We start from the raw sequence: 24,809 nt of genomic DNA on the forward strand, positions 1-24,809 counted from the left end.
TCCCAAGGGGCTCGGAGTCCTCCCACAGAAGCTCCATCCCTGCCCCAGGCTTTCTCCCCAGTCATACCGTTTACTTTACCTCTCCTGCTTTGACTCCCTCTGCCCGATAGGTAACAAGCTACCATGTTACAGGCCAGTCCACCAGGCCGAGAGCCCAAGAGTGGTAGAGACAAACGTGCTTCACTAGTAAGGGCCGGGTCACCACCGCCCACCCCAGAGCCTCCTGCGTTGTAGGAGGGGCACACCGTGATCTGGGGCTCCCCCCCCCCCAATGAGTGGGCTATGTCATCAACCTCTCCAGCTCGGATCCCCAAGGCTGCAGCCCCTTGGATGGTTAGCACATCCAAGGGGCGGGGCTTGGCACTGCGCCAAGAGTGAGGTCAGGCAGGACAGAGCCCCTGGGACCCCAGAGGAGGGAGGGGATCCCTTCCAGTCTCTTAGTCTCTGAAGGATCCACTTGTGTCCTCAAAACACACACACACACACACACACACACACACACACACACACACACACACAATGTGTGGGCTGGGGCTAGCCAAAGTTCTAGAAGCCTTGGAAATGCTGGCAAATTCTTCAAGACAGGAAGCTAGTGGAGAGACCTAACCTGGTACTCTATAGCCCCAGACCCTTCTGGAGGAGAGATGCCTTACCCACCCACCATTCACACTCTGCCTCCACGACCACCGCCATCACCCCCAGGCTCTCACCTCAGGCCAATAGCCTGGCCTCAGCATATGGAATCCTTCTGTCTATGTCTTTTGTTCTGGGCAGACAGCTGGTCACACACACACACACACACACACACACACACACACACACACACACACACAAAACCCCGCTCACATTGTGCTGCCTTGAATCTGTGGAGAATTGACTGAGGGGGCTGTCCATTGTGGGCCCTACCCTCCTGCTAAGGGGAGAAGCTGGGACTGCAGGGGGTGGGTAGGAGAGGAGGGATGGAAAGGAGGGGTGAGCCGGGGAAGTAAATTAGCAGATGCCTGGGGAGCATTTGTCTCCCTGGAAGGAGGGGAGGGCCTCTCACTCCCCTCTAGGAGCTCCTGAGAGGAGTAAGGGCAAGTCAAGAGCAAGTGTGGCTTTCCTGAGCTGAGGTCCAGCCAGGCCCACCTCCCAGCAAAACCCTCACTCTCTCCCTGCATGTGCTTGTCTTTAGCACTCTGCAACTGCCCTGAAAGCACCCAAGCCCATGCAGCATTAGCATGAACATAGCTTCAGCCAGCCCTCAATCAGTAGTACCCAGAGTCAGCACTCTCTTTCACATAGCATCAGTACTCACACAGAACAGGTACTTACATAGTACCAGTACCCATGTAACATTAGTAGAATTCACACAGTGCCATTAGTATTCACAGAATCAGTACTCAGTCACATAGCATGAGCACTACTCACTCAGCAACAGTACCCCTGAAGCATTAGCACTCACATAGCACCAGTACCCATGCAGCAGTAGTACTCACACAACCCCAGAATCCATAGAATCGGTGCTTGCACAGCATGGGCACACACACACAGGGATGGTTCCCATGCAGGGTTAGTGCTCACAAATACCAGCATTTGCATAGTGTTAGTGCTCTGGCAACACGCACACTGAGCAGCCTTAGCATTGGCATCGTGATAGAACAGAGGTGTGAAAACTCATTACAGAAATGCCACATCGGCAGCTCCTGCCTCCCCAGGATCATCTGCCTCAGAAGTCACCATAGCTTTGCCTCTCTTGAGGGTCCAGATGTCACAAAGGACTTTGTCCCTGGAACGCTTTGTGCATCCCATCCCCCATGGCTCAGGCCTGGGAACCAAGTCACCTCCAGTGGGTCACCCCAAACTCACTGGTGTTCCCAAGCTGGGTTCTGTTGCCAGCACTCTCCCTGACAAGGATGTTTCCCTTAGGTTTACATAAGTCGTGAACTGGCCAGCTAGGGACCCTGGTGGGTAGAAGGGAGAGGAAGCCAGAGCATTAGCTGGGTAGGAGCCAGGCAGCCTTGGTGGCATCCTCCGGGCTGCATGTCCCTAAGTGTGCCTTTCACCATCCGAGCTGGCCTCTTCCCCGAGTCTCCATCTGTTGTCTTCTCAAGACGATGCTGGAAGCTTGGGGTGGGGGAGGGGAGCTGATAATTTTAGCTTTGCAATTCAGTTTACAATTCAGATTGACTTGTCCCCTGCGGAAGAGGCATGTGCAGAGAACTGCAGAATGTCATAACAGAGTTAAGAATAATTGAATGTTTCATGTTGGGGGGTGGGTGCTCCAAAGTCATCCTAAGAGAATTTGGAGCTTTCGTTGGCATGTAAAAATTTTTTTTCACGTGTTTCTGTGGTTCGTGTACAAATGAATGTAGGAGCCCGGAGATGCCAAAAGAGGGCATCAGAGTCCTTGGAGCTGGAATTACAGGCTGTTGTGAACCGCACATCGTGGGTGCTGAGACCCAAACCCAGGTCCTGTGGAAGAGCAGCAGGCTCTGACTGTCTCCAGCCCCTGTCGACATTCCTGTCACGATGATTTCCTGACTTCCCCTTGCTTTTACCCTGAATCCCATGAGTGACCACCTGCATTTCCACTGCCCACGGTTTCTTTGCATCTTAATCCGGCTCACACTTCACTTCTTGTCACAGAGCACAGGGTGGCCCAGGGTAGAAGGTTTCTGGGGGCTAGAGGGATGATCTGGTGGTTAAGAGCACTTGTTCTTGCTGAGAACCTAGGTTCAATTCCCAGCACCCACGTGGTGGCTCACAACTGTCCATAACTCCAAATTCCCAGGTCCAGTGTCCTCTTCTGACCTCTAGATGCCGGGCACACACGTAGTACACAGCCATACATTCAAGCAAAACACTCATACGGGTTAAACAAATCTTAAAAAAAAAAAAATTTGATAGCATCTTGCCATGGATGATCAGGGTTTAGAAATGCAAACTGTCTTTAAAATCACTGTGCTAAGTCAAGGACACCAGAAGCAGCTTGAACATGGTATTTATAATTCCAGCACTCAGGAGGCTGAGGCATGAGGATTGTCACACACTTGAGGCCAGCCTGGGCTGTATAGTATGTTCTAGACCATCTTGGGCTAAAGAATGAGACCTTGTCTCAAAAACCTATGAACCAAAAGAAGACACTGTCATAAAAATATATAGTGCAGACCCATCTGTATAGAGAATCTGGAACAGGTGTTCCTGAAGAGATGCGTGGTTGTGTTGGGAGAAGAGGGGATAGGAAGAGAGGGCTCAATGGATTCAGGGTTGTACTTTTGGGTGACCAAAATATTTGGAGCTGGATAGACCTAATGGCTCACAGTGTCACCGACTGAACAGTGCTGAATTACTCACTTTAAAATGGTTGACTTTATATTAAGTGTATTTTACTTCAACTGGGAAGAATAAAGGTTAGGATTTGAGGTCTGGCTGGCTCAGTGGTGTGGGTCTGAGATCCTAGCTATCATGAGGCTAAGCAGGAAGAACGCAAGTTGAAGTCCAGCATAGCGAGTTCAAGGACAGCCTAAGGAAGCCCTGTCTCAAAATGAAAAAGTAGGAAGGGGGTTCAGTGTAGCCCAGTGGTAAAACACTACCCAGCATGAGTGGGGCCTTACTTTTCAAGCCTTAGTACCACAAAGGAAAAAGATGGCCGTCTTGCCCTGGGCAGCTCATGATGGAAGACATCTCAGGGAAGGAGACATGAAAGGACACTGTGGGGTGAGGGCTTGAGATATTCAAGATCCAGGGCTTGAAAGAGGCAGAATGTCCTGTGCCTTTGAGCCCTGACCCCACAAGGAGACTGACAGCCCGCTTCTCTGTCCTCCCAGGGAAGTGACAGCGAGTATGAAGTGGACACAAACCCTCAGAAAGCCCACTCCTTCGTCAACCATTACATCAGTGACCCCACGTATTACAACTCTTGGCGGCGTCAGCAGAAAGGCATCTCCCGGGCCCAGGCCTACAGCTACACAGAGAGCGATTCTGGCGAACCTGACCACGTCACTGTCCCCAATAGCAACAGCACCCAGCAGGGCAGCCTTTTCCGGCCCAAGGCCAGCCGGACTCCAACGCCCCAAAACCCCCCAAACCCCCCAAGTCAGCAGAGCACCCTCTACCGTCCCCCCAGCAGCCTCGCCCCTGGTTCCCGGGCACCCATAGCAGGGTTCTCATCCTTCGTTTGACATCAGAAGAGGAAAAAGAATGAGAAAAAAAAAATGACACCAAAATCCTCCTTTGCCACTTCCCAGAACGCCTGCCAGAAAACACACAAGAAAACCCCACCAAGACATCGGATCAACTTTTCACCTCTCCAGTTTGTTTTTCCAGAGATTCCAGGGCCAGCAGAGCCGGGGTGGAGGAGGAGGACGGGGAAGAAACCCCTGGGACTTGGACGTGTGTGACCTGCAACAGCTTCTCACATCCTTGGGGTCCATTGTGCAGTGTGGAGGGTGGAGACCAGATAGTCTCACTTCTGCCCAGGGTAGAGGGGCTTGGGACTCTGAAGAGGAGGGAGGAGGGGGCCTGTAGGCATGTGGGGCTAAGGGATGGAGACGCTTCTAGACATGCAGCCAACTTCACCCTTCCCACGTGGGCTAGATCCTGCTATCCTTGCTCCTCTGCGGAAGGATGGGTGTCCTCAGAGGCGAAGCCTGACTGTTGTCTCTGGCTCTCCCAGGCAGGTGTCCCATGGCCTTGCCAGCCCCCTGCCCTGCCTCAGCACCCTCCCAGGGCTCTTTACCCTTGTTCATCTTCTCTACCAAGCTTTTGGCTTATTTGGGGGAAAAGAAGAAGAAAAATCAAAGGGTGAGAATCCACTTAGCAACTTCCTCATTCCTGAAAAAAAAAAATTTTTTTTTAAATTGCAAATTCAAGGAAGAGGGCCTGAGGGCTGGGAGAAAGACCTCAGCTGCGTAACTGAGCCCTGCCTCCTGTTGCTTGGATTTACTTCCCTGAATGCAGATAAGGAGGGGTGACATCTGGGAATTGGAGACCCAGGGTGCTGGCTGCACATTGGGGCATGCTTCCGGGAGATGTCCTGCAGGAAGTCAGAGATGCAAGGACGAAGCCTTGACTGTCTTCTTTTCCTCTACCTGCCCAACACTGAGAAAAGGGAAACGGGGTGGGGGGAGCTTAGGATGGGAAGCTCAGCTTAGCCCACCTAGCTGTGGAGGAAAGTTGTATGCACAGATGGACCACTTCCTCTGAATGTACACCTTCCTGCTAACCCATGCACCTGCCCTCATGAACTTGTGGGGGGAAAAGGGGGGAGGGGGTACAGAAGCCCCTCCCTGAGACTTCTTTGCCCAACAACATTTTCACATGTCTCTACCCGTAACACACAGGTGCCCAAAGGGGCGGCCCAGTGCCTGGTCTTGAGGCTTTACAAAGATCACTTGAACCCCTTCTAACATCTCCCAGGCTAGGTTCCGTGAAGCCAGAGTTGGGAAGGACCAAGGAGGGGACAGCCAGGAAGTTCTGTCCAAACTGAGCATGGCGGTTGAGATGCATGGATAGCCAGGAGAGGTGGGTCGGATGGGATTGAGGGACAAGAACAGCTGATGGGAGAGAAAGCTGGTACTCCAGGAATGTTCTGTAAAAAGCTGCGGGGGGCCTGAACTTCACATCAGCTTTGAGCTTCCAATGCAAGAGTTTGGGGAGGAGGTTTTCTGATGTCCTGGGTTGTCTGAGGCCCTTGGGGACACCAACCAGCCCTTTAAGGTTCAGCCTACTGCCGGGAATGCATGGCTGCCCCTATCAGAGGCTGCACTGGGGCCCGTCCAGTTCAATGAAGGACCAGCCTTGCTGGGAGTACACTCATTATTGAGAGGCCCAAGTGGGGAGCCTGCAGCTGTCCCCCTAGTTAGTCACTGCTAATTCTCACTGGTCGGGGACATCTGAGTCAAAGGCCTGAGTAAAGGACACACTCGGATTACTAAGTGTGTGGGCTCCTCCCTACACACCTGCCCCCTGGAATATGTGAATGAGGAAATGTTGGAAGCCAGATCAGCAGGCAGGTGACCCAAGTGCTGTGTGTGAACAAAGGCATTTCACAGTGACCTCTCCTAAGCAGGTCCTAAAGTTCCTAAGCCAGGAAGCACAGCCTTGTCTCCAAAGGGCTGAAGCCTCGCCCCTCTGAGGAGTCAGGTTCGCAGGGCTACCTCGGACTTTGTCAGTCAGCTGGACCCCAATCCCTGCAGCATCTGGCCTCTCCAGAGCCACACATATGCAGATGCTGCATAAGCTCACACTGCCACGCTTACTTTGCGTCCCTCATTACTTTTTTTAAACAACTTCATCTTTTTTCCTGTCTTTAGAGGCTTTAACCTTTTGAGGATGTTCCCAGTTTACATTAGGGAATTATTAGCCTAGCCCAGCTGAGTGAGGGAGCTTTATAGAGGAAGCAGGAATTGTTTTTAAAAAAAACAAAAAAACATTGTGTGTGTGTGTGTGCACGTGTGTGTGTGTTACACATGAGGACAATTTTCCTTTGCCTTTAATGAATCACCTGGTGCACTGAAAACCCCCTCCCCCTCTGTGTGCTCATTGGAACCCTTGCTGACGTCCATGTGCACGTGCAAACGTGTGTTCATGTACAAGCATGCAAAGATATGCACAGAACATACACATCGATATGTGTTAGCAAAGGGCCTCTTGCCATGCCCTATGATGGCCCCTGGCTGTCTCTCATCTCCATGAGGCACGGGTCACTTATTTTGGGGGTATCACTGGGACCTATTGCCCAAGCAGCTGGGCACATCACTAACTATAAGTCCTAGATGAGCCTAGGGTGAAAGTCTCTATTCGGTCACTACCTGCCCAGAGGGGTGATTATTGCCTCCACAGCCCCAGTTACATCTGGACACCCTGTAGCTTTTCAGCTGTGGAACTCTAGGTGGTTTTATGTCATCTCCTGGTCCATGTTTACATTTCTGCTGGGCAGTGGAGGGTCCCAAGAACTCCACCCAGACACCTGGCCACATGCTAACAGTGTGGTGGGTACCAACCCTGAGTAAGGAGGAGCTTTCAATTTCCTGAGCCGCTGAGGCCAGGGCTGCTGTCTTGTGACTCTGTGGGAAACAGGTTCACAGAAGGACATGCCTGGCATGTCCTTTTGCTGGTGCCTCTCTGTGGCCTAAGGAAATATACGATGTATTCAGAAGCCCATGTATGCTGGGGCTACTCTTTCCTCTCCTGGGAATGCCTCCTGCATTCTTGCAGGCTCTGCACCCAGATTGCCAAGACTAACCAAATAGCTGCTCTGGGTTCCAGAAGCATCTTCCTCCAGACAGCTGCAGGGAGTTTACAAACCCACGCCGCCTCTCCCAGGCCCCTCTTTACCCCAAACCTGACACTGCCGTGACCAGAGGGAACAAGAAAACAGCCAGGCTGCCTCGACAGCCCTTGCTTCTGGAGGCCTTCTGTCTTCGTTGTCCATGCCTGCCCTGGACGCGAACCTAAAGGTGCCAGAGGCTGCCCTAGGCAGGGGCTCCCCTTGCCTTCTCACGTGGCGCAGTGAAGAGGTCACATTGTGCAGCTCGCCAGATGCACCATCAGCAGGGGAAGGAGGGGACCCATGAACAGCCACCACCAGCTTCTGAGTGCCTCTGTGGTCCCATACAGGGACACCAACCCTAACCAACACCTTGAGCACAGGTGCCCCACCCTCTTGGGACAACCCCCTCTTCTCTGTTTCCATAAAAACAAATCCAAAGCATTTAAATGTGTTACCTTTCCTCACCCATATAGACTCCCAAAACAAAACTCGGTACAAATCTTTATTTTTTGATTTAAAAGCTATAATGAAAAATTATGGGGAGAGTATTCATTATGGCAGGTGTCTATCTGTAAGAAAAAAATATATATCTATATGTCATATAGCTTGTTAGCAAGTTTATTTTTTAAATGAAAGGTAAGAAAGAAGTTGATTTGAAATATATACCATGAGAAGTCCCATGTCCTGTCAAACTGTCCGTATTTTATAAATAAACTTTTTTTTTTTTTGGAGTTCTGAAGCAGCAGTTCTTTTCTTCACTACAAATTCTGTTCCTCAAACATTTGTTCCTATTTCTAGCCATGTGGGGATTGTACAGAGTGAGCCAAGGGCAGGACTGGGCCGCCCTCTCGATTCATCAGCAGGAGGTATCTATACCTTTAAACAAAAGCGCCTGCTTTAGCCTGGGAGTGTAACTCAGGGGTAGGATGGCAGTCTGGCATGCAGATTTAACCCAGCTTCAGTCTCTAGCACCAAAAAGAGAAAAAGAAAAGAATGTGTTATTTGAAGTTTGGGGGACAAGAGCCCCTCAGATATGTGATGCAACTGATAACGGTCAATAACGATAGCAGCGGGGGTGGGGTGGGGTGGGGAGGGTGTCTCCATGGTTTCCAGTGGTTGTAGCTATTGCTAAGAACCCGTTCAGTTCCCAGCATCCACATCACTGGATGCCCACAACTGCCTGTAATTCCAGTTCTAGGGGATCCAGCTCCCTTTGCTGCCCTCCACAGCCACGTGTGCGCGCGCGCACGCACACACACGCACATACACACACACACACACACACACACACACACACACACACACACACACACATTAATGATAAATATGTACAATATAATGACAGCAAGGGGTGACACATACATGCCACATTCCATGCCCAGCATGGGTCAAATGATCACTTGATATGTGATAACTGATGAAGCCTTGTGACAGCCAAGGAGGGTGACAGAGCATTTTAAGCTTGCTCTCTGGAAGCAGCAGAACCAGGATTGGTTTACTAACTGAAGTAGTCTGACTCTGGGGTACACACTCTCAAAGATCTGGTGAGGCAGTCCCTTTTTAGGTTTTCTTTTCATTTTTTTTCTTTTTTCTTTCTTTCTTTTTTTTTTTTTTTTTTTTGGTTTTTCGAGACAGGGTTTCTCTGTATAGCTTTACGCCTTTCCTGGAACTCACTCTGTAACCCAGGCTGGCCTAGAACTCACAGAGATCCACCTGGCTCTGCCTCCCCAGTGCTGGGATTAAAGGCGTGCACCACCACCACCACCACCACCACCACCACCACCACCACCACCACCACACCACCACCACCACCACCACCAGGCCCTTTTTAGTTTTTATCCTCTACAAATCTAGCACCCTGGGCCACTGAAGGTTGTTTTTAATGTTTACGGTAGGACTTTTTGTTGTGCATTTGTTTACTTTTTACTTTTTTTTTTTTTTTTTAAAGAGTCTTACTTCCCAGACTGGCCTGGAAGTCACAACAACCCTCCTGCCTCAGCATCCCAAATTCTGGGGTCGCATTACTGTTGAGCTCATCAGATTCAATTAACAGCACTTGGGAGACAGAAGCAGGCAGATCTTTGTGAGTTCAAGACCAGCTTGGTCTATACAGTGAGTTCAAGACCAGCCATGGCTACAGAGTGAGACCTTGTCTCAAAAAGAAAAATAAAGAAAATGGAGAAATATATGTAGGTTAAATAGTTTTTACTTAAAATGCACAAATGTAAATTCATTCACCAATGTGTTGGTGTTGAGCCGTGACATCCTTTTTCTGCACATTGGCAACTCTCTGTGATCCTCTACTTTGCATAAGCCACATCTATTTTACATAAATCACATTTATAATCCAACATTAGTGATTTCCTCTTTTTCTTCTTTTCTTTCTTCCTCCTTTTACTCTTCTTTTTTTGTTTGTTTCTTTTTAAAGTCGTTTTTGAAAAAAAAATAATATGTGTATAGGTGTTTTCGCCTGCATGTGAGTGTGCACAGTGTATGTGCAATGCCCTTGGAGGGCAATAGAGGGCGTTGGATCCCCTGGAACTGGAGTTACAGATAGTGGTGTGCTACCAGGTGAGTGCAAAAAAAATCCAAAATAAGTCCTCTGGAAGAGCAGCTGGTGCTTTTAACCACCGAGGCACCTCTGTACCCCTTTTGTGTTCCCAGACAGCCTTGAACTTGAAGCTGTCCTGATTCAGCTTCTGAGTGAGGAGGTTACAGACATATACTATTTCTGACCTTTGTTTGTTTGAAGCAAGGTCTCTGCATCCCTGGCTGGCCCAGAATTCACTGTGTAGTCCAAACTAACCTGAACCTCATAGCAATTCTCCTGCCTTAGCCTTCTGAGTGCCCGGATTACAGACATAACTATCACTCCCAGTTTAAGTTTCTATTTAACTGGGCATGGTAGCACATGCATTTAATCCTAGCAGTTGGGAGGCAGAAGCAGACAGATCTCTGAGTTCAAGGCCAGCCTGGTCTGCATAGTAAGTTCCAGGCTGGCCAAGATTACATAGTGAGATGGGGTCTCAACAACACCACCACCCCAAAAAAGAAGAAACTGAAAAAAAAGGTAAAGGGTGTGTGTCTGTCTGTCTGTCTTGTCTGTGTGTGTATGTCTGTGTGTGTGTCTGTGTGTGTATGTCTGTGTGTGTATGTCTCTGTGTGTGCGCATGTGTGTCTGTCTGTGTCTCTATGTGTGTGTGTGTGCGCGGGCGCGCACGCCTGTATGTCTGTGTGTGTGTCTCTGTGTGTGCATGTGTCTGTATGTCTGTGTGTGTGTGATGTCTGTGTCTGTATGTCTGTGTGTGTGTGTGTCTGTGTGTGTGTGTCTGTGTCTGTATGTCTGTATGTGTGTATGTCTGTGTGTGTGCGTGTGTCTCTGTGTCTGTGTGTGTGTGTGCATGTGTCTGTGTTTCTGTGTGTCTGTATGTCTGTGTGTATGTGCCTGTATGTCTGTGTGTCTGTGTTTCTGTGTGTGTCTGTGTCTGTGTGTGTGTGTCTATGTGTGTGTCTGTGTCTCTGTGTATGTGTGTCTGTATGTCTATGTGTGTGTGTCTGTGTGTGTGTGTGTGTGTGTGTGTGTGTGTGTGCACATGCCACGGCACATGCGCAGGGGTCAGAGAATGACAGTTCGGGTCCAGGGGATTTCACTCAGGTCGCCAGGCTTGGCAGCCTGCTGCTTTTCCCACGGAGCCATCTAGCTAACTTTTGTTTGTTTCTTTCTTGGAGTCTGGGTCTTTTATTTCTTCCTGTTCCTCTATTAGGCCACAAGTTCGTAGCGAGCAGGCTTCAGCTGCATAGACTCCTTCCAGAGAGTTCTCACACAGCCTGCTTCTCCGGGTGGTGCAGGCCGGCGTTGCAGGTGAACCTTTGGTTCCTCTTTGGTTTCCTTTTTCCTTTGATCAGATCCTTGGCCGCGTCAGGAGAGGACCTCAACTCATAGAGAGTTTACTATGCTTAGTGTGATACCTCAGTAAAACCCCCCACTCTATCCCCTACAGACAAAGAGAAGCTTAAACCAGGATTCCTAAGTGTAGATAAGAACTTAGACCCCTTTTCCCCAGGTGGCTGTATCTGCTACAGGGACTTTGAAAAACAGTCAGGAAAATATGGTCTGTGCCTTTAAGAACTAGCCTCATAAAGAAAGGGGAGGCTCCTTCTCCCCGCCTCCCTGCTGTGAGTGAGAGATTTGGAAGAGCCTCCCTGGAGACTTAGAAAACACCTTACTTTTGCATTCTGTACCTAAAGTATTCAGTGGCAGCTTTAGGGACTGTGATCTAGGCCAGGCCAGTTTCAAGTCCCCAGAAATGATGGCGCCAGCCCCAGGAACAAAAGAACAGAGTCAGGATGTCTGATGGTAACCAATTAACCAGGAGATGCCCCTCTCCAGAGATAACAAGACCAGACCCCGGAGATGAGTTGTAAAACTCCTGACAGGGCAAACAGATAAGATAAAATAAGGTAAAGTCCAGGCCCGGGAAAAACTTGACCAATCAAGGATGGACCCGTACTAACCCCCTCCCCTCTAAGAAATTTTATGGGTTTTGCCTATAAAAACTAACTTCCCCAAGAAAGAGGCACTCCTCCCTGCCTCACTGCATTGGGTGTAGGAATGAGTCCCTGTCTAGACTTGTATCTGCAGAATAAACCTTGCTGTTGCATCTGGACATCCAAGGTCTTCGGTGGTCTCTCTTTGGGGGGTCCCAATCTGGGCATAACATTTGGTGCATTGGCCGGGAACCCCAGAGACCCCACCGGGACCTTCAAGGGTCCAGAGGTTTATTGACATCTACCGGTAAGAGCGCTCTCTGTCTTGTCTCTGTCTCTGTCTTGTCTCGTTATGTTTTGCGCCGGTCGACTGATTTGTACTTCGAAGGATTTGTACTTTGCAGGCTCTATTTGTACTTTGCAGGCTCTCACTGGGACAGACGTGTCCGGACAGTGATCCTGGGAGGGAAAGAGAGACGTCTCATTCCCTCATTTGGGCAAGGGACCCCCTAGTCCCGAGCCATTTGGGGCCACCTCAGAGGTGACCATTTGATTTTGGAAGTCTCCTCCAGGGAGTGCTTAGGAGAGGAGCATCTTTGGGTACCTTTCCCATGGTGGGAAAATGTGCCACTTTGTATTTTGTCCCGGGAATTTGTTAGAGCCATTTTGTGGGGTTTTTTTGTATGTTTTATTGTGGTCATTGTTACTTTACACTCTGTTTCTCTTCCAAGAAATAAGGTACATGTTTGACTGACAGGGATGTGAAAGCCCCTGATGTCTGTTTGATCAAGGACAGAGATCCTCAAGTCTGGATTGTTTTTGGTATGATTGAGACTGGAGGGTCACTCTCCACAGAGCACATCAGGCTGTCATTGTTCTTGGAGCTTTGTTGGTTGTTTCGTTGGGGCAAAGTTTTTCTTTCGTGTGCCCTTGGTCTTGTATGTAATGTGTTAACTGTTCTCATTGTTGACTTGACTGTGACGGACGCTATGGGACAGTTCCCTTCTTCTCCACTAGACCTTTGCCTAGCCCACCAGAAGGATGTGCGAGCCGCAATCGAGGGGCTTGCTTGCTGTGAGTGAGGCCATCATCATCTCAGTGCTGATGTGCTGGTACTTGAATTGTCTGTGTAAAGGTCATCTGTTTCTGCTACTCACCTCCCTCCCTCCCTAGCTCTCTTGCTATCAGGACTGCAGGCAGCTGGCTGCTCTCACGAGGGTGGGGGTGCGTGCTCTCGGTACAGGCAGGCTAAGATTCTCATGTCCTGCTCCGGACAGGACAATGGCTGCCTGCAACTGACAACTGTGTGAATACTGAACAGAGAATCTGACTTTAGTCAGAGGAGTTAACAAAAACTTTTTTTTTTTTCAGGAACACTGGCAGCCAAGGACATACTTTATGACCACTGCTCCCCCTCCCTTCCTTTACTGTGATAACTTCAAGGTTTCTTCTGCCAGCCAGGAATTTCTCTTGTTAACCCTTCTCTGGCTTGATATTGCTTAAAAAAAAAAAAAAAAAAAAAAAGTTACCAGTTCAAGATACTAGGAAAATTATGCTTTTGTTTCCACAGGAAAAACAAAAATTTACATGGGTTTTGGTCATTTGAGTTCAATGTGTTACAAATACTTGCCATCATTTTAAAAAAATTGGTTTCAAATTATTGTTGGTTAAGAAAAAAGTTTAAATAAATTATAAGATTTAAATAAGGTTTATATAGGGTCTAAGATATAAAGATTTTATATAAAATACAAGCTATTAAAATAAGTTATAACGGCCTGGCTCCAAGAATAAAATGTCACTGCCTATGATTGATAAGCTACCACAGCTATGTTATAAGTTTAACCAACAGTTTCTTGTTTATGGTATAGTGCTGATGCAAATTCAGAGTTATTCTTGTTATGATATATGCATGTATTTCTGTTCTTGTTTAAAATATTGTAACTTTACAATATATTCTAGAGTACTGAGGGAAATCACAAGAAGGACTTTGGTAAGAGTTTCTGTTTTAAAGAAAAAAAAAATAAAATTTGTCTAGCGTAAATGTTTGAGGGATCAAAGGAATGGACTAAAGGTACATGGAAGGTTGTAAAAGGTCAGAGGGGATGTGATGTAAACTGTTTGTTATGGTTTCTTATACCTGCAAATACTGAATTTAAAAGTTAATTCTTACTGGTTTTCATCTTAAGAATGGCTAACGATTCTGCAAACTGCTTATGTGCGTATGTATACAGGTATGTGACTTGAAAATGTAAGCAAGCTTTAACTGTATGTATGTATATATGTAACTTGGATCCAACTGTGTATATGCGTGCAAGTTATTGTTTAAAAAAATGAGCTTTAAACAGCAACCATGTGGCTCCCTCCATCTTGGCTGGTGACCTCATGGGCAGCCATGTGGCTGGCAGCCATCTTTTACTAAGGTTATAAAGATCTACTTGAGTTAACACCTAAGTACTTATGTCTTTACCAAGTGTTCAACAGCAAGTTTCTAGAGAATTTAAATAGATGGCAACATATGTTTAATAAATAAGGTATTTGATTAATATTAAAGCTGCACATCAATGCTTTTATATACAGGAATATACCTTGCTCTGGCAGCCAAACTTTGCAACATAAAGAAATCATAGGAAACAGCTGAGATTTGCAAATGTATGGCAGGACTAGAGTTCCAAAAAGAGTCTAGTTGCAGTAGTGAAAGACATTTGAGAGATCTCAGTCTTTTAAGAACAGTTTTTATAGTTAAAAACCAATGGCTTAAAAAATGTTTCTTCTTACCCAAGGTATGTTCAGGCTTCAAAATGTTATATAATGATATTTTATTTTGGTTTCTTTACTGAACCTGTATTTGATGCTAGAAGAGCTTCAACTTAAAAGCATTGTTTTTAGGCTACTTTTGTAGACTATTAAAGAACATAAATAGTCAGTCATAAATAATTAAGTTTTTTTTAAAATTATAATCAGGGTAAATAAATACTGATATAATATTACAGGGATATGTTTACTTATTTACTCGTCCTTTGCATATGTTTTCAGGGTTGAGCTTGAAACAAGTAACTAGAATCAAAGTTTGTCTATTCAGATACACTTGGACAGCCCTCATACTTCAGAGATCTGCAGAATATGGCATTTAAATGTTGATCTAAAAGCTTATTATATCAGACAGGCTTCCAATCCTAGCAGTGACCCAAGGTCTCCAAAGAAGATTACATACAAGGCACCACAACGTCTCTGCCTGGATCATGGCTACACTGACCACAGGGCAAGATGCCCCAATGCCTGGCTTACCCGAGAGCTGCAGAAGGAGGTGGCGCATTTTTGGGAGCTGCTGATGGCTCAGGGACTCTCAGCCTCTGCCCTAAGAGGTCTAAAGGTAAAAGAAAACAGTCCTGGAGATGCTCTGTCAGTGGTATCATCTCCTCCCACCCCAGCTTCACCCTAGTCTCCTCCTCCACACAATGGGGAGCTGGAGCCCTCCTTCTCCCCTAGTGCTGAGCCCCAGATTGGGCCTGAGGAGGCCATAGAGAGGCTACAAGAGACGAAAAAGATTATTGCCAAGATAAATGAGACTTAAAAAAAAAAAAGCCTCCTAAGACAAAAGCCCTCAGAATGGAGAGAGAAACATTGCTGGATAAGATGGGCATGGCTGTCCGAGAGGATGGTACTGTACTATAAAAGACTCCCTACCTGGTAAATCTAAATGAGGACCCCTTGATATCTGAATGTCTTCCCTACCACATCAAAGATAATGTCACCAGGGTTGGCCAGGTAGATGTAGATATCAAATTGACTGGACAGTTCATCTGGGAGCAACATTGTCTCTTCCGAAGCATCCCCCAGCCTGATGGAAAAGTGATGGTCACATTAGAGCCTGGTAAAGGAACTGATGGGAAGCTTGTGACAGAACTGCTGGTGCTGAAGTCAGGAAACAGGATCGTAATGGGCCGGATGGTGAAAGAAGATTGATGCTGTTATGACTGCTGCCTCCAACGCTCTAGAGACCTGGATAGGGATTGGTCCCTGTAATTTATAGGATTGGAAGCTTCTTGGTCTGTACTCAGATATTATCCTTCTCAGATTTCTGATAGTACTGATGGCTAGGCTAGCTCTAACTTTGTCAGCATGAGAGCATCAACCAGATCCTTCTGCAAGGAGATAACTAGCTTGTTAGTTCACTTTTAGGATAAAAAAAAAAACTTCTAAGCTTTGATGATCTCAAAAAAAAAAAAAATGATTTAAGATAAAATATGTTTCAGATTACTCTCTTGTTCTATGGTTCAGAGCTTAACATTTAGGAGCCCTGATGAGCTGGTAGAGCAATGACTACTTATTGTTCAGTTACAAGCTCAACATTTTAAATTTATTTTAGATGTCATCTAAATATATGTAAATATAAACCTAAAAGAGCTTCTCATGAGGCCAAAAATCTCTGTCCAATTTATACCTGACTTTCTGGACAGAAGAAAAATGCACAAGCTTTTAACCCAAATCTGTAGCTCTTGTTGGGACTCAAAGGTATGAATCCACTTCTGCTGTTTTACAGATACCCATTACAATATGGATTTCAGTACAGATTAGTAATACTAACGTATCTAAAACTTTTATGTCATTTTGTAAGTAGGCTTCAAAGGATCAAAAGAGTCATTAAACCTAGATCCACTTCACAGAGGTCGGAAGGACCCCAGATAAGTATTTCTAAAGATAATATTTTTCCTCTCTCATGGTTTTGGGACTAGTGCTTTTCCCATTACTAAAGATATGGACCTAGGGGTTCCAAATAAGTTCATAAATTTTAACTTGCTTCTAGTTTAAATTTGTCTCAACAGATCTCCATTTGGCTGGCAGTCACCTCCAAGCTTCAGTTGCTGACTACAATGCTCCAGACGACTGTGAGCTCCAGACTTGCTAAAAGCTGACGTGGACCAGCCCAGCTAACATGATTCTTCCCTGTCCCTATGGGGTCAGGCAGCTACATGCTTCTGACAAATGCCCCTTGCCCAGTCTTTGACCAGCATTTCAGCTTTCTGCCCCACGCCCAACAACTGCGCCCCAGTGCCAGCTTGAAGCAGTTCCAGAAGAAAACACTTCGTCCATTTTCCCTCTTCAGTAAGGCTGAAATGCTGGGTCAAAAAAGCTCCCTAACATAGAGGCAAGTCTAATAGGGCCCACTGTGATCCTATTATCTTACTCAGGCCCTATATACTTAACAGACTAGTACAATTTATAAAACAGAGGCTAGGCAGCATATAACTCATGGTACAATGGGGTTATACACAAGTCAGGACCACTGAATACGAGTCATGTGCAGACCCCGAAGTGAGAACATGGGAATCTCTTAAATTAGAGCAAGTTAGGGGCTCATGATTGAGCCCCTCTAGGAACAAAGAAAGGGGGGAAATGTGATACCTCAGTAAAACCCCCCACTCTATCCCCTACAGACAAAGAGAAGCTTAAACCAGGATTCCTAAGTGTAGATAAGAACTTAGACCCCTTTTCCCCAGGTGGCTGTATCTGCTACAGGGACTTTGAAAAACAGTCAGGAAAATATGGTCTGTGCCTTTAAGAACTAGCCTCATAAAGAAAGGGGAGGCTCCTTCTCCCCGCCTCCCTGCTGTGAGTGAGAGATTTGGAAGAGCCTCCCTGGAGACTTAGAAAACACCTTACTTTTGCATTCTGTACCTAAAGTATTCAGTGGCAGCTTTAGGGACTGTGATCTAGGCCAGGCCAGTTTCAAGTCCCCAGAAATGATGGCGCCAGCCCCAGGAACAAAAGAACAGAGTCAGGATGTCTGATGGTAACCAATTAACCAGGAGATGCCCCTCTCCAGAGATAACAAGACCAGACCCCGGAGATGAGTTGTAAAACTCCTGACAGGGCAAACAGATAAGATAAAATAAGGTAAAGTCCAGGCCCGGGAAAAACTTGACCAATCAAGGATGGACCCGTACTAACCCCCTCCCCTCTAAGAAATTTTATGGGTTTTGCCTATAAAAACTAACTTCCCCAAGAAAGAGGCACTCCTCCCTGCCTCACTGCATTGGGTGTAGGAATGAGTCCCTGTCTAGACTTGTATCTGCAGAATAAACCTTGCTGTTGCATCTGGACATCCAAGGTCTTCGGTGGTCTCTCTTTGGGGGGTCCCAATCTGGGCATAACACTTAGCGCACACTTTAATCTCTCGGCAAGACTCCTCCCCCCTTACTTGTTTACAGCGATGCAAACAGCAGGCTGAGTGACACTCTGGTCACAGTGACATTTGAGGGCATTCCATTGGAGCAGTGCTCATTCCTCTGACGTCTGCAACATCACCCTTGCAGATACATGTACCCAAAGGACTGTGGGAGTCCATTCAGGGTTCCTCGTGGCTTTACCCAGCAGGTCTGTCTGCATAAAGGGGATGACTGGACCACAAGCCTGAGTGCAGGTGTTTGAGATGGTCTGTACTTGACTGTGCTGGGGGGAGGACTTTTGCTCCACCCCTTGGGCATTCCTTTAAAAACCCTTTGGTAGAGACAGTCAGGGCCTGATGGATTGGGATCCAGGCCCTCTCGAGGCTGTCCTGTATTTTCTATTTCTCTCCCCTCTATACTTCTAATATTTTTTGCTGCTCCTGCTCAAGAGTACCCTGGGGAAAAGTAGGGGTGAGATGGCCCCCCACAAAGGACCGACTCCCCATTTTCTAAAACACCCACAGAATATACAGTGGGTGCCTCTCTCTCCTCCTTCTGTGTCATTTTGGGGAATTGCTGGAAGTTGACAGTTCTGGTCAAAAGTTGAGTTCCTATTTCTTTAAGGAAAAGCAGTTTACAGAAATGACCAGTTGCCGAGAGAGGAGAGACCTCCAGCTCTAATGACCTTTCCCCAAGATTCTCCAGGTCCTACCCAGGACTGAGTCACCAAGGCTTTTTATTTTTGTAGCTTCCCTTTTCCAACAGGAACGTACTTTGCAGAGAAATAACCACTCTGTCTGCACTCTTATTTTACACCTTACATCATAGTTTATGAAGTTAGGTAAAAACTCTCAGAAGGTCTACCTGCATAAACAAGTCTGGGACAATTGGTGCTTTGTAACAGCCTGGTGCCAGGAGGGGAAATGTGCAGGCCTGATGGACAGCAGCCTGCCACCTTCAGCATGCAGGGCTCTAGAGGGGTCTCTGTGCTTTGCAAGGAAATCGAAGGCATGCACTGAATCCAGGAGATGGGTCAGGGGAGGTCAGAGAAGCAACGTCTGTTTATATCACATTGCAAGCCCTGTGTGCTACACTTTACAGCGGATTCTCACATTGATAAGGGGTTCTCGTTGGTCATTTTGACGACACATAATTTTTATCTTGCATATAATTTGGAGCCCCATTCCCACATTAGAAGTAACTTCCAGCCCTATAGCCTGAGGATGTTTGCTTAACGTATAATAACAGGGCTCTTTCGGGTCTTGACTCCAAGATGGACAAAAAGAGGAGAAACAACGGTCTCACTAACAAGGGCCACAGCCGTGTGTAGCAGATTTACTGTAAGCGCTGTGCCCGGAGCATGACCTCAGACAAGGCCATTAAGAACTTCATCATTCGGAGCGCAGTAGAGGCATCTGCCGTCACGGACATTAAGGAAACACGTGTTTTCAGTGTGTAGGTCTTCCTGAGCTTTGTGTCAAGCTGCATTACAGCCTGAGCTGTGCCATTCAGAGCAAGGTGGTCAGGGGCGGATCTCAAAAAGCCTGGAAGGACCAAACAACCTCACCACAACGTAGACACGACCCATAACCTCCACCGTGTCAAGAGCTGATTTCATAAAAATAGAAGAAAAGCCATCTGAGGAAAACAAAATGGAAATTATATATATAGTAATAACATGGGAGTCGGGAGGATTCTAGAACAGTCTTTCTGCAATGTTGGCACAAAGTGCTTCTTTATTTTCTTTTCCTTTCTATTTTTTTCTTTCTTTCTTTTTTTTTTTTTTTAAGATTTATTTATTTATTATGTATACAGTGTTCTGCCTGCAGGCCAGAAGAGGGCACCAGATCTCATTCTAGATGGTTGTGAGCCACCATGTGGTTGCTGGGAATTGAACTCAGGACCTCTGGAAGAACAGCCAGTGCTCTTAACCTCTGAGCCATCTCTCCAGCCCTCCTTTCTATTTTTTTAAATATTTATTTTATGTGCACTGATGTTTTGACTCCATGTATATATGTGTGAGGGTGTCAGATCCTCTGGAACTAGAGTTACAGACAGTTGTGAGCCACCATGTGGGTGCTGGGAATTGAACCCAGGTCCTTCGGAAGAGTAGCCAGTGCACTTAACCACTGAGCCTTCTCTCCAACCCCCTTTTTTCCTTTCTTTTGTTCTGTTAAGATAGGATCTCATTATGTAGATTTGTTCTGGAGCCCAGGCTGGCCTAGAATTTGTGATCCTTCTGCATCTATCACACAAGGGCTGGGATTACAGACCCACACCACCATGCCCAGCCCCCCTAGTTTACTTAGAAGAATTGAGTGAGCCCTGATCTACTATCAGAATGAGATTTCTGAGGATGAGGGCAGGGAAGTCAGGCATGATGGCATGTGCCTTTAATTCCAGCACTCAGGAGGCAGAGATAGGCAAATTTCTGTGAGTTTGAGAACAGCCTGGGCTACAAGAAGCCCTGTCTCAGAAAATGAAAGAAGGGGGCTGGGGAGGTGGCTCCGTGGGTAATGCTTGCTCTCTGCAAGCATGAGGACCTGAGTTTGAATCCCACGTAAAACAGTGGGCATGATTGTATGTGACTGCAGACCCAACACTGGGGAATGGAAAGAGGCACCATCATTTATTTCTGACTTCCATTCTCCAATCAAACTGTGTTCTGCTCTCCTTCAGGACTTTCCAGAGCTGGATCTTAGGAATTCAGGAACCCGGGGGAGGAGGTAAACCGGTCTGTCAGAGTACATGAAGCAAGAAGCTTCAAGGCACCCTTACACCCAGATAAGGCTCAGCTGGAGAAAGATTTAGGAAAAGATCTATGCTGGTTGGGTTTCTTTTTCTGTCGACTTGACGCGAACTACAGTCACCCGGGATGAAGAACGGCCTCCCTCAGACGGCCCTGTAGGCAAGCCTGTGGGGCTTTTTTCTTGTTTGTTGACTGATGTAGAAAGGCCCAGCCCACTGTGGGTGGTACCATCTCTGGACACGTGGTCCTGGGTCATATAAGAAAGCAAGCTGAGCCCGTCACAGGGAGTAAGCCAGTAAATAGAGTTCTTCCATGGCCTCTGTCTGCATCAGTTCCTGCGTCGGCTTCCCCCAGTGCTGGACTTGGCCTGTAACCTGAAATTGGTGTGTTGTTTTTTTTTTAAATAGTCTCTTAATTTTGGTTTGTTTTTTTTTTTAAGATTTATTTATTTATTATGTATACAGCATGTATGACTGCAGGCCAGAGGAGGGCACCAGATCTCATTACAGATGGTTGTGAGCCACCATGTGGTTGCTGGGAATTGAACTCAGGACCTCTGGAAGAGCAGGCAGTGCTCTTAACCTCTGAGCCATCTCTCCAGCCCCCGAAATTAGTGTTTTATCACAGCAACAGAAGACAGCTCAGGACAAGATCTCTCCCCTCAGTCGTGGGTAAGGTACGGAAAACTGCAAGGGGTACCCTGAGACACAGAGGTATGACAGCTGAACGCCACCTATGCACAGCACAGCACAGCCAACGGAAAGAGAAATTTCTAGAACTTGCAGAAAAGGCTGGAAGGAGAGGAAAATACCCAGTGGGGGTGGTGGGGGCTTACCCTGCTCTCCTCCCATGCCATTCTCCTGTCTGAGCCCCTTGTAATCCAAACCCAATTCCCAATGAGAATTTGAGGGTGCTGGATGCAGCCCATGGAGAGAAGACTCCCTGTGGGGTAGAGAATAAGGCAAGGCATAGACATGAGGGTAGGGCAAATAAGAGCCAACAGGGCACATGACAAAGTCTCCTGGTGTTACTGTTCCCATGGAAAGTACCCTGCTCGAGTCCACCGCATGTGACATGTACTTCCTGTACAGTCTCTCCTCGGCGTACCCAAAGGGTGAAACAGTAGGATTTCATGAGGTGTCGTGGTATTTCTATCGCTTGCTAGCACTGCCGCAAGCCTGCGCTGAGACCCCGCTGGTATATCAGTCAATCCTCACAGCACCCCGAAGGCGTGGAAACACCCCATCCTACCCACAAATAAGGTTCATTCCCTAAAGAGACCTGTTATGGAGACACCAGAGCCAGGATTTGGACCCAAGCCTCACCAAGTGCTACAGTGTCCCTTATTTTAACCAGTGAGCAGCTTTGGTTCAAAGTTTAGACACTACTCAACCCAGAAGAGGAAGGTTCAATACTTGGGGGAGACTCTCAAACTCTGTGGGTGGCAGATCAGCAGGAGGCATTTGGTCAAAGCCTCTGCCATCATATTAGCCAGAGAGGATATGTGAATGAATGAGCATGTCAATGTTCTGGCCAGATTTCATATACGGATACAGAAATTTGAGTCGGATATGATTTCATATGTAGCCAAATAGCATTCTGATTTGTTTGTTTCCCACCCCCACCCCCTGACTCCCCAACCATTTTTAGCTCAAGAGACACAGAGAAATAGAATGAACTAGTGGTTTTCTGGTGTCTAGTGTGGCATGGAGTCAAATACACACTCACTGGACCTCTGTAGGTTTTTGGTGTAGACCCTGGATGAGGTAGGCAGGTTAGAGTAATATTTCCCCAAATTCACATCCGATAGGAAAGTCAGAAGTTGGGTCTTTCCAAATGTAATTAGTTAAAAGGAGGAGAGGACACAGGAGACATCCAGGAGGGAAGGCCATGTGAAGGCAGAGGCAGAAGGCAGGCATGGTGGCAGAGGCAGACCCGTCCTCGGGGCTTGATGGCCAGCCAAGCCTAGCCTAATAGACAAGTTCCAGATAAAAGTGAGAAATCCTGTTTCAGAACAAGGTAGACAGCACCTTAGGAACGACACTCAAGGTTGTCCTCTGGCTTCCGCATGCATATGCAATAGGTGTGCATACCACACATTCATACACACATATGCAGTGCACAAACCCACTTGGTTGATAGCAAGTGATGCTGATGCCACCACAAGCTAGTGATGGAAGAGTTGCCAGGAATTGTTAGAGGTTATAAGAGGCTCCAGCCCAACACTCTTGGGTTCCCTACCACCCTAAAAAGTACCCTGCAGACACCTTGGTTTTGACCTGCCAGTCTCCACATCTGTGGAAAATACATTTCTGTCCGTGTAAGCCACATCATAGTTTGTGATCACTTGTCACAGCAGACCCAGACTCTACCTAAGAAGCTGTGCTTGGATTTGATGTGAGCATCCCTTTTCTCCAGGAGTTTGATTCAATAAACTTATAGGGGCTAATGGGATCCCATAGCCAGGGACCTCAGGCCTCTGTTCCCGTTCCTCCTCTAGCAATATTAAGTTTCTGTAGAAAATGCCAGCCAGTCCTGAGTTAAATTGGCAATTATAGGATGCTTCCTTCCTGCCTCTCCCTAGCCTCCCCCCATTTAAATTGTTTCCACCTCTCACGGAGAGCCAAGCCCATCCTTCCCAAAACACTAATCCCAGATGCTGGGGGCCAGAACTGGGGGCTTCTGCCCTCTGAGGGGAGCACAGGTGAGTGGGTAGCGCAGAGAACACAGGCAGCCTGGTTGAGATGGAGGGGGGTACCTTTCTTGGCTGGTACCAGGCCTGACACATGGAAGGCAGAAGCAAGCATCCTGGCGGCGTGGCGGCGTGGCGGCGTGGCGGCGACTTCATCTCCCTCACCCCACTCAGGAATTGCAAGAGTGAAGAGCAGACTAAATTCACCACGTGTTCTAGAAGTCAACAGTCCCACCGTAGATAGAGGAAGGGAACCGGAAGCCATCAACGCAGGGGAACATCATGATAATGCTCTCCAGGACACTGCTATGCTTTACAGAAATGCATTCATTTCGTGTCACAGTGACAGAAGAGTGAGGAAGACAAGCCTGGTAATCTGCTAAGAGGAGACAGAGTGAGGGATGCCTGAGGCAGAGTCAATGCCTGGAGACCATCACAGACAAAACATAGCTTAAACAGAGCTCAGCTCCCAGGGGCGATGGGATCTGCCCACCTTCCTACAGAGACCCGAAACAGAGGCCTTGCCTGACTCCTGGGCCTGGGACACTCAGCCAGGGGCTGTTGGGTGGAGATAAGTATGATCCAGCTTAAGGCCCTGGGACCACATAGAAATAGTGTGGACAATCTCAACAGAGTTTGCTTCCATGGCCTTTGTCCTTTAAAGGATTTAGGGAAGCCTTGGGAAGATTTGGATGGATGGGAACGGCGAGAGGTCGCAGAAGCCACCCCAGAATTAGTCCGGATGTCCTTCTTAGACTGAGACCCGCGGGGAGGGGCAGAAGAAGGTGGCTGAGGGTTGTGATAACCACATCTGACTGCAGTTGTCCAGCAGCCTCCCGCCCCCACCCGGTCCTTCCCCCGTAATCAGCTCGCTGCCTGTGCTTGCCTGGCCCCACCCTCCTGCCTAGACCAGTCCTGCAGACACGGGGGCTGTGAATCAGAGGCGAGCTCATTTCTGCAGCCTTCCGTGGTTCTTGGGGTAAAGGCGCTGCAGGGTTGTTCAGGTCAGGATGCTTGGATTTCACCATAGTGGGAGTTCCTGGGGTTCTGCCCCAGGGAGCTTCCCCTGGGGGGACACACCCTCCAACACCCAGGGAGCAGGCAACAAGGACCTGCATGAGAAGACTCTAAGGGAAATGACAGCTCAGGAAAGTGACTCAATGGCTAGTGACAGCGGCCTCAGAAGAGGCCGGCACAGGAAGCGCACCGGCCATTCGGGGGAACCCGCTGGCCTCTTAATAGGGGCTGCTCCTAATGGCTGCTGACATGGGGAGATGAGAGCCTGAGGCTCTCAGGTTCCTCTGAGTTTGAAAGGCTCCGAAGTCAAAGTTATGTAAATCCCCATTTTCATGTTTAAATACTAGCAACTAAAAACACCGCATATATCTAAGACATACTTGCGACAGATTGAGTCCTCTAAAAATGGCTCCAACAACCTCCTGCCTTAGATACTCTTGA

The 24,809-nt window shown here is 47.6% G+C and overlaps 1 protein-coding gene across 2 annotated transcripts in view; it reads left to right on the forward strand.

Moving 5' to 3' along the window:
• The window catches only part of Sdk2 (sidekick cell adhesion molecule 2), a 287,113-nt gene extending 279,127 nt beyond the window's left edge, over positions 1 to 7,986 (forward strand). For both annotated transcript variants that reach the window (XM_028865305.2, XM_028865306.2), the window contains one exon: positions 3,810 to 7,986. In XM_028865305.2, coding sequence (XP_028721138.1) covers positions 3,810 to 4,163 — 354 coding nt within the window. In that variant the 3' untranslated portion in view covers positions 4,164 to 7,986. The remainder of the gene's footprint in view (positions 1 to 3,809) is intronic.
• The last annotated feature ends 16,823 nt before the right edge of the window (positions 7,987 to 24,809 follow it).

The sequence above is a fragment of the Peromyscus leucopus genome, chromosome 8b (assembly GCF_004664715.2).
Source record: "Peromyscus leucopus breed LL Stock chromosome 8b, UCI_PerLeu_2.1, whole genome shotgun sequence".
NCBI lineage: Eukaryota > Metazoa > Chordata > Mammalia > Rodentia > Cricetidae > Peromyscus > Peromyscus leucopus.